The sequence below is a fragment of the Coccomyxa subellipsoidea genome (assembly GCF_000258705.1).
Source record: "Coccomyxa subellipsoidea C-169, whole genome shotgun sequence".
In the NCBI taxonomy this organism is placed as follows: domain Eukaryota; kingdom Viridiplantae; phylum Chlorophyta; class Trebouxiophyceae; family Coccomyxaceae; genus Coccomyxa; species Coccomyxa subellipsoidea.
In genome coordinates, this window is record NW_005178031.1 from 63903 (window position 1) to 80680 (window position 16778).

At 52.1% G+C, this 16778-nt stretch overlaps 2 protein-coding genes across 2 annotated transcripts; both read left to right on the forward strand.

Moving 5' to 3' along the window:
- Positions 1 to 4052: 4052 nt before the first annotated feature.
- On the forward strand, positions 4053 to 5865 carry COCSUDRAFT_83503 (hypothetical protein; the record flags this gene model as incomplete). Its single annotated transcript, XM_005646202.1, has 3 exons — positions 4053 to 4200; positions 4658 to 5163; positions 5563 to 5865. The coding sequence occupies 3 exons, from the start codon at positions 4053 to 4055 to the stop codon at positions 5863 to 5865; spliced, it is 957 nt and encodes a 318-aa protein (XP_005646259.1).
- Positions 5866 to 6916: 1051 nt separating this feature from the next.
- COCSUDRAFT_17444 (kinase-like protein) lies at positions 6917 to 16591 on the forward strand (the record flags this gene model as incomplete). The annotated part of the gene is made up of 17 exons (XM_005645799.1): positions 6917 to 7039; positions 7238 to 7290; positions 7561 to 7869; positions 8223 to 8410; positions 8708 to 8897; positions 9613 to 9698; positions 10265 to 10398; positions 10587 to 10691; positions 11023 to 11221; positions 11663 to 11865; positions 12278 to 12499; positions 13342 to 13488; positions 13724 to 13822; positions 14805 to 15000; positions 15357 to 15519; positions 15878 to 16022; positions 16406 to 16591. Coding segments are annotated over 17 exons (2748 nt in total), but the record flags the coding sequence as incomplete, so codon positions are not given.
- Between the last annotated feature and the right edge of the window lie 187 nt (positions 16592 to 16778).

Below are 16778 nucleotides of genomic sequence, written 5' to 3' on the forward strand. Positions count from 1 at the left end.
AGGGATCTGCTGCGCTGGCAAGCTCACTCTCAGGAGCAGACGCTGGCGCGATGGCATCTGCCTCGGCACTGGGTCCGCTCCTTCTAGATTGCTGTGAAGCGCTCTTTCTATGCAAGGCTGCTGCAGCAGCTGCGCTTGACGTGAAACTGCACTGGCCACTATTCCCGCTGCCTGTTCTGATCCTGTGATCTGCAAGCTTGTACACAGAAAACTTCAGAAACAGCAGGCGGTGCAGACACTTAACGTTGCATTGCCGTGCCCTCGTACATGCTCTGGTGTGGAAGCAAGTCCAGTACTAACATTCATGCCTGGAGATGAGACCATAGTCACCGGGGAGAAGCAAGAGCTGCTGCGTGTACGGCTGTCTGTCTGAAATGATGTAGTATGACTTGCCAGCCCTGTCCCCAACAGTGCAGCAAGGCCGCAGACCTTCCGCGATAGGAGAGACTGCATAGACCCAATTGGACGTCCTCCTGAAAGTGCATTAGCCTTTAAAGGTCAAGGCTATGCCAACAGGTCAAGAGCATCAGGTGATGTCAGTTGTGCAACTTGCTCTACCTTAAGCTTGAAAGAGGAGTGTCACCTGATGCTTGCGAAACCTCCTTTTATAGACATCCTGACAGAATTGTTAGTGGATCCTAACGTTCTACTAGGGCCTTTGGCCACTCAGAAGTCCCTGACCTTCTTAAAAAGGCAGGTCGATGCAAGCACTTTCCAGTGCCCAATCATGCGAGATACGGAAATTATCTTGAGGATCTGATCATCCAAATTTTGGATTCTAACTTTCTTGTGGAGAGCACGTCGTGCGCTATTGAATCGACGCTCTAGCCTTTTGAAGTGGTTTCGATGATCCGCGTAATGATCTCAAGAGCTCACGAAATAAAGGTGACAGTGAAAGTGAACAACCTGCAGCTTATACTATACTAATTGTGTTGGCATCATCGCCATCATTCACGCGATGGCCTTTCAAGGTATGTGTTGAGGTAGTCACCATTACATGATGGCCTCTGTGGACCCTACTGCATGAATTGTGCTTGGGCCCCAATCATTGATGGCCATGCTTCGACTCATGGTTACACAATCACGTATCAGCACATGGAACCGTGCAGGCCTGCCCATGCAATGCATCTCTTGTGCGGGCATAAAAAATAGACAGAAATTCATGCTGCAATTTGCTGGAAACACCTAAAGCATGCATCCCCGATGTCCCACGGGGCCCACGACTGCAAGCCGCTATCTATAGCTGTTTGGGGAAAGTGCTCCACCCGTGTGCCATATCTGTCAGCTGAACCCAGCTGCAAAAAATCAGCGGCATGCCCACTCCAATAATCCCCCCCTCGCACCTCGACTTGCCCACGCGCTTTGAGGCCAAGTCTATTTCGCCCTCCAGTAGGTTTCCAATGATCGCGTCATGTGCACCTAGCTCAGCATCTCCTTTCTCGCCTTCTCCGAGGTCGCTCTGTGTCATGGCAAGCTTATCTATAAATTCTCATTTGAGTAACGTTACTTATACCTATTCTTCTCAGCCCCGGCTAAGCCCCGGCTGGCAGGGGGCGGTACAAAAACTGAGCACCTTGCCCACCATTAATTGGGTCTTGCTTGGATCTGGGGAGTCCAACATTGAGTAGGATTGTGGCAGCCTTTGACTGCAGCTTGTCTGCAGGACGCACCGTGCCTCTTGGGAGAAAACGCATGTAATCATGATAAAAATTTATCTTAGTGTCCAGACATCTTTGCATCTTCTCGATGTGCATAAGGTCCTCCTAACCAGTCTCACACAATGGCATTTGCAATGAATCCCACATTCCTAGCTTTGCCACATGTATGGCCTTAAGAGCAGGTTGACTCAAGCGCTGAAGCTTACTCTTGGGCATCGTACGTAAGCCGGTTTCACTCTACTGCCCACCGTGTTGTTCGCCATTTGCGACGAGCAGCCAAAGCTCCACCGTCCACGGCCACACACCCGGTCAGCTGCTCTCCTTGGGCCAAGCACACCATCTTGTGCACCCACTTGGAGTACAGCCAGGGAGTGGGATCATCGTCCTTGGTGTCAGTGAAGACCAACACAAGATCATTTGGTTGTCTTTCACAGGGATTCGCATAGCAAGCGCTGGAGCTGCACAAACCAAGGCAATTCCTGGCAGGCAAAAGGACTTAAAGCGATTTCTGCCAGATGGGGAAGCTTACTAAGCTTGTGCATTGTTTGTCTTTTCCTGTGGCTGTCAATGCTACTAACTAGTATCTAGATAGTATCTAGAACCTGCTTCTGAAGGGCCATACTGGCTTCAATCCTTTTTCCCGGCGCAGCACAGCGCTCCTAAAGCTTCAGAACACAAGGGGGGGGGTGGATATTCTTACATCAATATGACATCATCTGGTTTCGACGTAGCACCTAACTGGTATTTTGCAGGCAACTTAACTACTGTTCGGCCCTGCACACGATTGCACACCAAAAGCAAAAATTTTGAATTACTACATTAAACACGAGCACATCTGCAGCGCTGAAGTACAAATTACATGCAGATCTTGAGATCAATATAAGCAATCACCGGAATTTCACTGGAGAGGAAACTTCGGTCAATCCTGACAAGGCCGTTCGTCAGCTGAGCTGGCAATCTTCTTTTCTCACAACGGGTGAGCGGCTTTCCTGCAAGAAGCTCTCGGTCCCGGAACTAAGAAGGTTTCACCGGATATAACAGTGTAAATTGCATTGCAAGTTGCAAGGTGCCTCTCATCCAGTCACATTGTGCATTAGTCACCAGTCGAATACATATTTCCTCGCCCACGACGTCTTTGTACTTCACTCTCGCTAATGATCAGTAATTCTGGTTCTTCTTGACAAGGCACAGGGAAGAAATTAGACGACTGTGGAGAGCTTACCGCGCTCAAGGTGGCCCCTTCTTCCCAGAATGTTTAATAGGTATTCGATCGATCAAGCTACCTGGTTCACTTTCTGAGATGCTAAGAGCCCCTTCATTTGTCTGCATTGCGTTCTGATTACATTCAAATAACAATAAGATACATTATCCGCACTAAAAACAAGACGGCCAGTCTCACGAATAGCTGGACAGTGAGGCCCTGGGATATGTCTGGGCAAGCTTATACCTGGGCTCCCCTTATTTTCCAGAGATCGGAACAGGCAGCTAATATTATGCCAAATTATTGCTCATCCACTCCACGCATTGCTCGACTGCAGGAGCATGGAGGATGTGATCGTGAAAGTGTTCAAAGGCGACATAGAGCTTGCAACCGAGCCAGTCTCCAGCCCTGCAATTGCTTCGGAAGCAAAAAAGAATTTGCGCGAGGCGAATGCAGCCTGGATCGGCAAGTTGACAGAACCAGGTAGACAAACGGGCTTGGTGGGGCGGCGCGAGCTTACTCCAGGCGCCACCTACCACCTGCACCTGCCGGAGCAGTCAGGTGAAGCAACCCCATTCTTGCAATGATATTTTACTGCTGCCTTGTTATGCACTGTGGCATCGTCCCCTTGTCTTGAAGGTTGCTAGCGCTCAGCATCCGGTACAGTGCTATGCCCAATCCTGCCTGATCCTTGATGGAGCCGAGCATTTTGTCTTGGCCTCAGCAGATTTTAGGGTGTGCTGGCCTCTGTTGGACCGTTGCCAGTATCACTGGAATGTCAGAAAGCCATGCTGCCCCACTGCAGTTCTAGTCAAGATATTGTTTAAGCAGCAGTGAACCTCATGTCTTCCAGTACATCTGAAGTTCTGCCTGCTTAATTTGTGTGATGTTTGGCCAGGTGTCATCGGCGCAGACCAGATGCGCACAGTCATTCGCATTGAACATACAGCAGGCATATCTAGGTGCGTGATGCATCCATGCTTGTCTCTTGGGCCATGCCTACGACTGCTTATTGTGGAGGTACTACTTCATATTTCTTTCTTGCTTCAATTTCGTGTGCAGACTTTGCCCAAGTGTGGGTTGACTGGTATTCAACGTCAAGTATCGAGCACAGCTGTGCTGCTCTTCGCAGGATGGTGAAGGTCGGAGATCTTGTGGATACAGCCGACCTGCCAGACACCAGCAAGCCAAGGATGAAGGAGGCATTGCGAGTCCTTGGCTATGAAGAGGATGAGGAGGTAGGAGAGGCCTTCATGATGCTGACTAGCACTCAGCTGACGAGCGCGGGACTGAATGTGCGCGAAGCCAATGCAATCCTGGCAAAGGCAGCCCCTCCCACAGGTAGGTCGACTTGGCTATCCTTATACATCTCACAATTGCAGATTGAATCCAAATCGTTGCTGTGGCTATGTGTGGTATGCTGCCCCTGCAACGGACACTGCTGAGGCTCACTTCTTGCAGCTGCTAAACGTGGTTAGGCTTGGCAGATACAAAGCTTTTTTTTAATGCCTTTCCAAACTCATTGGTGTTGCCAATCTTTTTATACTGCTGCCTTGTTGTGCACTGTGGCATCGTCCCCTTGTCTTGAAGGTTGCTAGCGCTCAGCATCCGGTACTGTGCTATGCCCAATCCTGCCTGATCCTTGATGGAGCCGAGCATTTTGTCTTGGCCTCAACATATTTTAGGGTGTGCTGGCCTCTGTTGGACCGTACTAGTCAAGATATTGTTTGAGCAGCAGTGAACCTCATGTCTTCCAGTACATCTGAAGTTCTGCCTGCTCTAATTGTGTGATGCGCAGACCAGATGCGCACAGTCATTCGCGAGGAGCTGGTGCGTCACGACGAAAGCCAAAGCAAGAGCAACAAGAGCTTCTCAGAAGTGGGTTCGTCCGAGGTTGACTCGCTTCTGGTAGAGCTAAACCTCAATGAAGTGGACGGGAACGCAGTAGAGCCCATCATTGTCCCAGCAGATGCGCCGCAGCCCGGCAGTTTTGCCTATGAGAATTATCCGGATGAAAACACCGGCACTCCGTTCCTGCTGGCGCACCATCAGAAGGAGCTGGAACGGCATGACGTGCACTTCGGACGCAACGATTTCAAAATGTACGACATACACAGCGAAAGGAAGATGTACGGCATTACAGCGCGCTCAGGTCAGAGGTACAACGGCTCGTTGGATGGCTGCGCTGCACCCTATGGGCTGATGGCCAGCTCAGCGGGCTTGCACAGCAGACTGGCCTACAAGCACAAGCAGAATGAAGCCCAGAAACAGATATATCGTGACAAGCATTCTGATCATTACCAGGTGAGCAGCACCAGTGCAACTACATAATGCCCTTACATAGCTTGCTCTTTGAGCTTCACATATTGTATGACTTTAATCCTCACTTGTCCGTTTGCTGTCCTAGAGCTTGGCGCATGCATGCTTCCTCATGTTTTAAAGTTTGCACAAGTCTTTATAAGGCCACGCTGATTCTAGACCTTGGCATCTGATGCGCAAATTAGGTGTCTTATAGTAATCCATGCATCTCACAGGCGATTGGTCGTGTCACAGGACAAGGACACCCCCTCATCCGCCGATCACATCACCTTCAGCGGAGCTTACAGGGCCCGGAGCGTGACGGCACGGCTTGGGGCTTACGCATACAACAACTATCCCCTGATGATTGATCTCACCGATGGCGTCACACACCATCTCCTCCAGATCCGCGGCGACGAGGTGTACGTGTGGACAGACCTGACCGCAGCACAGGCATACTTCAAGCAGGCGGAGTTGCTGAAGAGCCTGCCCACGCACCTGCCAAATCGCCAGCTCAAAATGGAGGCCATCCCTGAAGAACTGCAGGTGCCGCTCAAGAAGATGCGCACCTTGCGCACGCGGTCAGGAGTTGTCGAGCAGCTGAGCTCAGTGTTACCGTGCCTGCCACCCTCAGAGAGGCTCAGCGGCGCCTACGACATCATTAACACATGGGTTTCTGCTGCAGCGGCAGCCGCACCTCTGCCTTAGTCTTCAGATGCGCTTGGCATGTTTGCTTGATGGCTCAGCCAGCTTAAATGCCTCTTGAAATGTAGAGGCCCGAACGGACAGAAGGGCCGATGGATCAGCAATGGACACAGTTGAGCTGCTTGTCTTGAGGAAACTGCAATGGTAGACTTGTCGTCAATGTCATGATAAACTGGATGGCTGATCTTGCGCTTTGCTGACCTCACTTGATTTGCATGCAATGGATGTCCTGTGCTGAAAAGTCACTTTTGGAACAACGTCAAGAAGACACATGGTTTGGGACCATGGTCTTGAGATACAGAAGGCTGTCATTTTGTGTGAAATGAATGTGACATGATGTCGAATGGATGTCAAGAACAAGCATCATCATCTTCATCTCAGTCTAATGTTCGATCTTAATCATTATGTCAGGGCTGACATGGCATGACATCAGCCATGAAGACTCGCAATTTAAGACTCTTCGATGAAGAGCTGAGCAGGGCTTTGGTGATGTGGAAGGGCCTTGATATACCTTGCTCAGCCAGCACATGTTGCGGCTCTATGCAGTTCCAGGAGTCTCTCACCCTCGCCAGCCTGGCAATTTTGCCAGAGCCAACCCCATCCCAACCGCCCATCCCAAGTGATTTGTCAAAGCAATCTGATTTATGAGATAATATGTGACCAAAGTCGGGTGCGTACAAGTGATTAAGCGTTGTGGCTGAGGAAATTAGGGTGGATCTCCCCATACGACGTGCTGGGCTGCACGGTGCAGGCTGTACCCAGTGGTAAACTTGCCAGAAGAATGTGGGCGCTTTTGCGATAGAGGAGGCCACCATGAATCAATTTCAGTACGCTTCTGTCATCACAACCAAATTGCGTCATTCGTGCAAACCTGGTGCAGATGCCAGTGTCCGTTATTGTATAGATGCAAGATGGTGTACTTTGCACTCAAGCATGCATGTGAAGGAAATTCATTACTCTTGATGGCGATGAGAAGACCGCAATCTCCACATATTGCATCTATTCATGGTTCTGGGACTTCCATTCTTAAATTGTGCCTGTTGTTGTGCCCAGCATCTTCGAGGTGTTGGGGTCTGGCAAGCACTCCACGGTGTACAAGGGCCGCAAGAAAAACACAATCATCTACTATGCCATCAAAAGCGTGGGGAAGGAGGAGAGAGCTCGAGTACTGCAGGAGGTAATGTGCTTTGTGCTGCATCCTTGGCATCATGGGTAGGCAGCACTGCTGAATGTGCTAGCACATTCGCACAGTTGCACTGAGCCATGAGTTGTCTCAAAAAAATTTGGAACTCTTCCCTTTGATCCTTGTTGCTAAGAGGTGCATGCAATCCTGGACTGACCATGTCTTTTGAGTTTGTAGACCTTGTCGCTGCAGGTGCGAGCGATGCACATGCTCAGACACAGCAACATCCTCAAGTTCTACGCCTGGTAAGGCCACAGCTCCCTGGCATGCACCTCCTGCCTCTGCTTGTGACTGCCCCACAAACAAGTCATCCCTCCCGTGAAGGCCACCTGGATTTGCTGACCTGGACTATGAACAAAATTTCCTGTCCAGCAGAGCCTCCAGAGTGGCCTTGGTTCTCATGACACTCAGCAAGTCATGGATCCAACACGTATCAAGGAAGGACCAGGGATGTACGTCAGATGAAAGCTGACTCACAGTATAAATTGTTGGATTTATAGTAATTGCTGGCGCAGGTATGAGACACGCAACCACCTGTGGCTCATCCTGGAGTACTGTGTGGGCGGCGACCTCATGTCCCTACTCAAAGAGGATGGTAAGCTGCCGGAGGACTCCATCCACGGCTTTGCGCGCGATCTTACTGCAGCGCTGCAGCATTTGCATGCAGCCGGTATGGCGTACAACGATTTGAAGCCCTCCAACATCCTGCTGGACGAGGACGGCCGCGTCAAGCTCGGCGGCTTCGGCCTCTCGCACAAGATGTCCGCCGCCGCCAAGGCCGGCGCACAGCAGGCAAGCAGATCTTCCTTGCTGCCGCCTCCTTGGTCAAATGCTCAAAGGCTGAAAAAGCATGCGCGCTGAGCTGCACGGAGTAGACATTCTGGGCTAGTCACGTGAGCAGACCCTTGACTGTACTAAACTATATCTACGCTCTAGGCACGCTGCAAGGGCAGGATCAAACATCACCCTGTGGAGACTGACGTCTGATCAGGCACTAGGAATGATAGGCTGCTGTGCCGCACTTAATCTGTGCAATGCTGGGGCGGGTACTCATCATGATAAATCTGTAAGCCACCTTTCAAACGCTCATAAAACCCATATATACACATAAATACATATATGGGTATATATATATAGCCCGCTGTATGACAAGGGGAATGTAATGACTGCAGGCCAGGCGGGGAACGCCAGCATACATGGCGCCGGAGCTGTTCCAGCCGAACGCCCCGCACAGCAGCGCCAGCGACCTATGGGCCCTCGGCTGCGTGCTGTATGAGTGCGCCGCCGGCCGCCCGCCCTTCATGTCCACCTCGCTCACCCAGCTTGTGCACGAGATCCTCAACACTGACCCCGCCCCCATCCCAGGTGCTGCCAAATTTCACCCGTGTGCACCTTGACCCCTGTATCCAGTGCAGTCAAAAGTACATCCAGATGGTGTGGATACCATTTTGTGCCATCTACCCAGATCATGGCTCAAAGGCAACATCGCACCCATAGAATTATAGCCCGTGCCGCAACTATCCAAGATCTCCACAAAGGGAGGCTGAAGTAACCCGAAGAGCATGCTTTTCGAATTTCTTCAGACTGCTGACGATCACCAGTGCAGTGCTTGTTTTCCATCAAGTTGCAACATACCCCCTCGGGAGTGGTTTGCCCCTTCAGGGGCGTCGCCGGAGTTTGAGGACCTGGTATCGCGGCTGCTGGACAAGAACCCGGCGACGCGCATCGGCTGGGCCGAGCTGCCGGGGCATGGCTTCTGGATGGCCCCACTGCCGCCGCGCGACATGCCGCCCGAGCCGCTGCTGGAGCAATTCATTGCGGAGCACGGCCTGACGCCTGCGCCGCCCGCTGAGTCCCAAGCAGATCAGGTGAACCTCTTGTCAGATCTGCAAAGGATGAATATGTGGGAACTACAAATGTGACCTATTGCAGTCTTGAAAATTCCTAGGGGAACATTTGACCCCTGGGGTGCCCGCTGTGACTGTCTCGAAGGTCTTTGAAGGCTGCTGATCCAACGAAAAGCGCAGTACTTGTGAACACTGCGAGTGTGACCTTGTCCACAATGGCAGTGACTGCATGACACATGGGAGATTCTCTTTGGCTGGCCCTCTTGACTTCTGCTATTCTGCAGCCCTCCAGTTAATATAAGGTGTTTCTTCGTATGGTCTGCAGTAACAAATGTTGTCACGACACTGTTTTTTTTTTCTGTAGGCACCAGAGCCGGAGGTTGGCGGTCGCACGCTGCGCAGCAGCGGGGTGGACGTGGTGAGGATGAGTCACATCGCGCGGGTGAACCTCGAGCGCGATCCGGAGGCGCTCGGCTACGCGGAAGCTTCCGCGGCAGCCGCGCCGGCTGGCGACGTGCGGCTCAACCACCCCAACGCTGAGCTGGACTTCCGGGAGAAGCTGTCGCCCTCCAGCACAGGCACTGTCCCAGACCGGCAAAACTGCTTTGCCTCTGGTTGTGAAATGACCTGATCAGCGTACTAGAGTACTTAGTCCGGCCAGATCTTGAGAAGGTGCTTGCCACCGTCAAGGAGATAGGGTATGACCTGCCCAATCGAAAGAGTAATGGACCAGCCAGACACAACCACAAAAATCCTCGACGAACCATCCATACAATGGCAGAGTACCACACCCATAGACATTAAAGGTGCCATTGCCCGTGCGCTTCTTATGCATGTATGAAAAATGATGAACTGTGGCAGGCACGGACGAAGAGGAGCCTCCTTCAACGCCAACTGTGTCGGAAATGGATGTGCACATGACGCCGCCGCCGAGCTCGCAGTCCCGTGGCGCCCTGCCGCGGTTACAGCAGAGCCGAGTCAGCCCCATCCGGCAGCCCAACTTCGACTCTGCCGCCGCGCGCGATGACCTGGGAGGCGGCACACAGGCGGCCATGCCGGCAGGGGAGCCGAGGGATGTAGGTGCGCAAAACTTTCTGACGAAGCCTTTGTCTCAGCAGCAAGGCTGCATAGGTGCACGCTGGCCTCTCCCCCACTCCCCCACATAGCCATGGGACCGAGGTGCAATTAAGGAGCTTTCTACTGGAGGCACTTTTCTTCGCAGCCATGAGAACAGATGCATGTCAAAATGCTGTACACTTGATGCAAGGTTCGAGGTGTCAAGTAAGGAGCTGTTCACTGGAGGCAGCATACAGATCCCCTGGAAAAGTAGAGCATCAAACATGAGCGGACCTTGTCACAGGTGGTGGATCAGAGGCAGAGCTGAGGCTGGAGGACCTGATCTGGCACCCTTCAGACAGCGCGGTTCTGCCGATTGTAGCCAACCGGCGCATTGAAAACATGGCCGATCCGCAGTTTGACGCTGCAGCCCTGCCGTTTCAACCCCTGGTGCGTGCTTAATAATTCCTAAAGTGTGGGCACAACCCCGCTGATTGCTGTTAGATTGCTGTCAAACTGCTGTGTATAGTGTTGATGGTAATTTGGGGCATTGACAGGCAGACAAGCAGATCTTGGCATGCACCATTCTGCCATATTTGATATGTGGGCTCTGATCCAATAGCGTGCTTCCTTTGCAGTCACTCCAGGAGCTCATAGACTTGGATGGCCACCCGAGTGCGCAGCAGGAGTTCATAGGGTCTATTTTTATGGCACTGCACGGACCTGAGACCACCAATGTAAAGGTGGGCCAACAACCCTTCTGACTCTCCTTTACTGCCCAGATCGGGACTTTGAAAACTGAAGACATGATAGACCCTTGTATGACTTCAAGATTTGCTTCGCACAAGATGAGTCTCCTCCAGGCTTTGCCCGTGTCAATTTTACACCACTACAAAGCTTGAGGCATGGAGGTGCCCCAAGAACCCAAAGGATCTGAGTAAGGTGCATGATGCAAGCGCAGGAAGCACAGCACTATTATCATTTACATGAAATATTGGGTATTGAGGTCAGACAAAGCGAAGGCTCTGTTCATTTGTTGAAAGGGGGATGTGAGGTGTTATCGTTGGGCCGCAGGTGAACGTGCTGAACTATCTGCAGACCATCTGCTGCGACGTCTCTCTGGCGAATGTGATTGTCAACGCGCCCCTCACAAAGCTGCTGGTGCGCATGCTTGCCTCTGCGCAGCATCCGGCGCTGCGAGTGCGGCTGGCATGCGTGCTGGGGCTGCTCGTGCGCTTCTGCACCTTCATCGAGGACGATGTCAACGCCTCAGGTGCCCCGCCCTACCCTGCTGCCGTCGCTGTGTAATGCTTGCTTCCTACTTGCGTGTTGAGAGCCGACAATGATGCTGACACTTTCCGCAATCAGAGAACACCTTGCATGCGAAGACCCTGGTCCAATAGAAAAGGGTCCTCTTGTATACTCCCTTAGGTCACATGGGTGATGTATTGCTGTGCCTAGAGTATTGAAAGCATTGTGATTGCTCATGTCTCCTGAAATTCCACCCACGGCTTTATTGATCTGACAAACACAAGTGGTGCCACTCACGATGCAGTTTTCAGTTTCATCTCATTCAACATGCACATGCAACAGTGCTGGCTTGGATGCCCACAAAGGGAGAACATGGGTGCGGGCATGGTGTGTGTGAATACTGTCAAAGGGAGTGGCTTTATGGCAGGACAGAACACTGACAGAGGGAGGACAACTGTTGCAGGCATGGTGGGAGTCCTGACGGAGTGCCTTGGAGACGCCAACGAGCGCGTGAGGCGGCGCATCATGGGGACGCTGGGAGAGCTGCTCTTCTACATGGCCTCGCAGGCGACCGAGCGCGGCAGCGACTGCCCCTGGCGAATCCCCCCGGCCAGCCTAGCCGCCACCGCCGGCCTGCTCGCCCCCGGAGAGGACGAAATCACCCAGGTACCGAGCTTCTCTGTTGTTGCAAAACTACAAACTACACCAAGAACACAATATACACCAAGAACACAACCCGTTAAAAATCCAGGTGTGCAAGAGGCGCGGCGGGCATGCGATGAGAGCAGTATACACCTGTGTGGGGACAGCGTGCAGAAGAGCTGTTATAAAACAGGGCCTTGGAGCTCTGCATACTGTTGACAACGTGACGCGCCCAACATGGCTGATTCAGGCGCTTTGACAACAGCATGCCAACCATGTCCTCGCAGCTCAGCCGAGCATAGATATTACCGTCAATGTCACACGAGAACTCGCCTACCCGGTTGATTTGGCCGAGATGCCTTTATGTCCAGTGGTTTGTATTGGAGTCATCGCTCAGGGGTCTTTGACCTCATTTGCTATGAGTGCATGCGCGCAGCACTACGCTGTGAAGACGATCGAGAACCTGGCGAGCCGGCGGGGCGAGTGGGTGGATTCACTCGCCAGCGCTGACGTGGCGGAGCGGCTGGCCGCCATCTGGGCGGGGGCGCGCACCGAAGCGCTGCGCTCATGCGCCGCATCCGCGCTGTGCAGATTGGCGCGGCAGTCCCCCGGCCACTTGCTCCCACTGCTGACCTCCCAGCGCAGCATCCTGCACCTGGTGCGCATCTTGTTCATATTCAGCTAAGAGATTCCATTTCGAGACGCTCTGTGATTGTTCCTCGCCAACTTGACCTGGTCCGCGCATCTTGTCCTCTGCATGCCATGCCAAGCTTGGCTTGCTTGAATAGACGGCGTGATTCGAAGTGTTCTTGTCACGTCGATTGCCACTTTCTGTGAATTGTCGGGCAACCTCCTGCACCTGTGTGCAAGCAATGGGACACTTCGCTATGAGGATACACTGGCCCAATTGACAGTATACCGTATGCCGAGACATACTCCCTGTCAGGGGCCCATTTTAAATTTGCACATGGTTGATGCGCAAGCCGATGCACTCAGCCTGAATGACAGGACCATCAGGAGGCTCTGACGACTAATTTGTCATGGTTGCATGCAGGTGGCCAGCGGGCTTGGTGAGGGCAATACGCGGGGGGTGCAGATTGCAGCAGTGAATCTGCTCAACCTCATGCTGTCCACTCCAGCAGTGCTGCCCACAGTCTTTGCCGGCCTCCAGGTACATATTCTGAGCATTTCTTTGCATGCAGACTGTGTACTTGATCACCTGTGTTTGCCTTCAAGTCCACGGAGCATTTACCATCCCAGAAGTGGAAGGCGAAGACCACAGTCTCCATTTTGGTCTCATCCAATGGGGTCTCTTGCAGTATACCTTAGCAAATGCTGCATGTGTGGCAAGAGCCAAAGCACCAGCCGTCTTATTTCAGTGTACCCTCCCTGCTGCACTGCTGCCAGCCAACTCCTGCGGAGCAACTAAACTCCCCGTGAGACAAGAAGGAAAATTCAGTAGATTGAGAATAGTTTCAATAGTATGGCTGATGCGCACAGGAAGAGCGGGGGCTGATGGCAGGCGTGCTGTCTCTGCTGGATGCGGTGCCATTTCTGGCAGCCAAGGGCCTTGTGGCTGTGGCGCTTATCTCTCGTGCCACCTACAAATTCCTCGCGCACGCTGTGAAGTCCCGTTTGCTGCATCAGGTGCGCGGCTGCCCTGAAGTGTGCTAGTGTGTTGGCTCCTGAGCACACCTCTTTGTACAACTATGTCAGGCACAAGGTAGAGTCCAAAAACATGTGGTTTGGGGGCAACAAAAGTTGGTCTTCCTTTGTTTTGCTCGTGTGCCGCCATGCTCAGGACATTTTTGCTGCAAATGCAGAGACCTAAATAATGCAGCAAAGTAAGCTTAAGTGGTAAATTCATTCCCGTGCGATGCAGCTTGAGCGGTTGTTTCAAGAGGAAGATCCAGCAGTGACCAAGGCCCTGGCCGCCCTCTCTCAGGAGATTGCAGCCGCCGTGGACAGCATCTGCTCAAATGTGAGCCTCTCCTGCTCTACATGCTCTTCCTTCCCTGTGAAACAGCTAGCATCACATAATTAGAAGTGGTCACTGTCTTAGTCAGAATTTGATCAGGACAAATCAAGGCCAGTGAAGTATGCAATTTCTGCCTGATGACTTTTCTGTGGAGAATGGCTTGAGAAAGAATCTCAGGCACAGATAATGACAAATGCCGTACTCGGCCTAATACTTAGTCGAAAAATAAATAGTTGTCTTCCAAAAGTCTTCCAAAAAGGTCAAAGATTAATATTTCATTTCCCAGAATATTGAGGCTCTGATATTGTTAAATGCGCTTTTGGAAAGCTCTCAATGAGGGCATTCCGTTGGAGTTGGCTGTATGCAATCTTGCATTGTAGTGACAGAGCTATGCCTTCCTAGATGTCATCCGACTGAAGTGCAATTCGACTTGAATTAGGCCAAATACGTATAAAGGACAGGATGATAGCAGCAACTTGAGGCATGACAGGGACTGTTTTTGATCGTGCAGGTGAAGGCAGCGCTGCAGAGCAGGATCCCACCCTTGTCTCAGAGGGGGCCGGCCTCTGCATTCCCCATTCTGGTGCCGCTGCTCGAGGCGCCCTGCCTGCGAAGTGCCCTTGTCACAGAGGGTCTCATTGCGGACCTGGCAGACTTTGTGACATGCCTGACGGCCAGAGGCGCTGAGGCCACACAGGCAGGACCCCTGTCAGATTTCCAGGTGACGCAGATAATCCAATTTGCTAAAACAATTGTTTTCTGGATCTTTGCAGGGGGTTGATGTTGTGCACCGGCATCCGTGTCTCCTGCATGTGACTGTGCAGGAACGATGGACCTGTGCTGCATGTGTCACTTTCTCAAGCTGTGTTGGATTCCCAGAGAGCCAGTGTCAACAATGCTGCTCCAATGGCGGGTCCTATTCTTCTCTGAACAATTTGACACACATGTCTGCTATGCTTAGCTATGGAATACTGTGCATCTGCAGGCAGTAGTGCTGAGTATGTTGGAAGCCCTGGTGCGCCACACTGAGACAGTCATCGCGAACGCTGAGGTCATCCTAGATGTGCTGATGCCAGCGCTGGTGGCCGCTGTCAGCGCTGATGTCGGCGGTGACATGCGCTTCGGCTGCCTCAAGGTTCTGGGTGATGTCATCGCCACGCTGCTCTCCGCCTCCAGGCCAGGTGAGCTTCCTTTCTCCATTCTCGCTCAATCTTTCGATCTTTCAGATATTCTCGGTCAAATGTTGTTGTTCCTTGTGAAAAAACACCTTATAAGCATGCAGACACATCACAATCTGTGTATGTTGCACGCACTGATGATCACAGCTCTATGAAGACTGCGCCTTGCAGATTGAACTAACGCCGCGTGTGATCAAGCTTGTCAAGATCTTCTTCTGGGGGCACCCAGCTGCTCCTCCAATCCCAAGCTGAATTTGCAGTGCCCATGAACATTTTCAGCACCGATCATGGTCATTGGTTTGCGTTGTAGAGCTGGGGCTCTGACCTTCATCCAAAGATCTGTTGTGTCACATGCGCAGATCCGGCAGTCACTGGGCGGTTGCATGCATTGCTGGGAGCGCACGTCCTCCCATTGGTGCCAGCGCTGCTGCTGGAAGATGAACCCATCCCAGTCTTTGCGCTGAAGCTGGTGGGAGACTGCCTGGAGGACATCCCTGGCATTGCCCTGCCACCTCTTGCAGCGTGAGTTCACCCTTTTCCACTCCTTTCCCTCCGATAAACACCTTGATTCGCCAAGGTTTTTGCACCTGCAATCCAGGGGGTACAGCACATGGAAAATATAGCACCCCCTGTGCAGTTAGTTTTGCACAGAGGTCAAGGCAGCTGGAGATGAGGCCGAGGGTAAACACCTGGCAATTCTTCGGAAGGCTTGAATTCTCAATGTCATGTTGCAGCGATGTCACGGCCTGTTGCAGGGAGTCGGATTCTTTTATGGTTGGCAGTGCAGGTAGGGGTACTAAGATGTGGAAAAATTGTGGAAACAAAGTGACACCATACTCTTGGGTCAAACACTTAATGTGCTTGATGTACGGCAATGCAGGCAAGGGCTGCTGCCCCAATTCTTTGGCTTTCTAGCTCTGGACTCGCACCACAACAACGTGCACAACCTGCGCGTGTGCCAGCTGCTGCTGGAGAGCCATGCCATGACACCTGTTGAGCTGCAGCAGCACAGCGTTGTGAACAAGGTGCGCAGTTCCACACTTTAAGTGAGCAGGCATAGGAGAAGCTCGAGGAACGGCTGTCTCGTACGCGAACACCATCCAGCAACAACCCCCTCGGTACAAAACGCAGTTGTATGCCCCTTGATGTGGGCATTTCTTCTTTTGTGGGCATTTCTTCTTTTGTGGGCATTTCTTCTTTTGTGTTGACAAGACAACTATTGACTGAAGCAGGGAAAGTGTTTAACACACGTATGGCAGTACTAAGAGACCACTTGAACATCACGTACAGTATATTGCATGCATACTGGGAACATTTTTTACTGCAGCTTGTCAAAGAAGGGTTAGATCGCAAGGTGGTTGTACTGAATGATCAATGATTCCCAGGAATGGCTTTGCATGATTGCCAGGTGGTAGCTGTTGTGGAGTACGCGATTGACAATGCGATGGAGACCTTTCTGCCCGCCGTGCTGCAGTTGCTGGCCTCGCTCCTCGAGTTTGACAGAATAGCTCTCGCAGAGGGCTCCGAAGGTGAGTCATCTTTGCGCCATGCCCTGCATTTGGCGTCTACAACCCTGTCATGGGGAACTTTGTAGTACTGCATTTGCCGCTTGGCCGTTCCTAAGCACAGCACACATCTCGCTCTCTTGGTTGATAAATTCTCCCAATCCCAAGCATGATGCATGCTGACACTGCAGTGTCCCCATGCATGCTTGGCGGTTGAAGAGAGAACAGGCAGAGGTTCGCAGGCCCATTATTCACAGCAATGCATGCGCTGCAGGT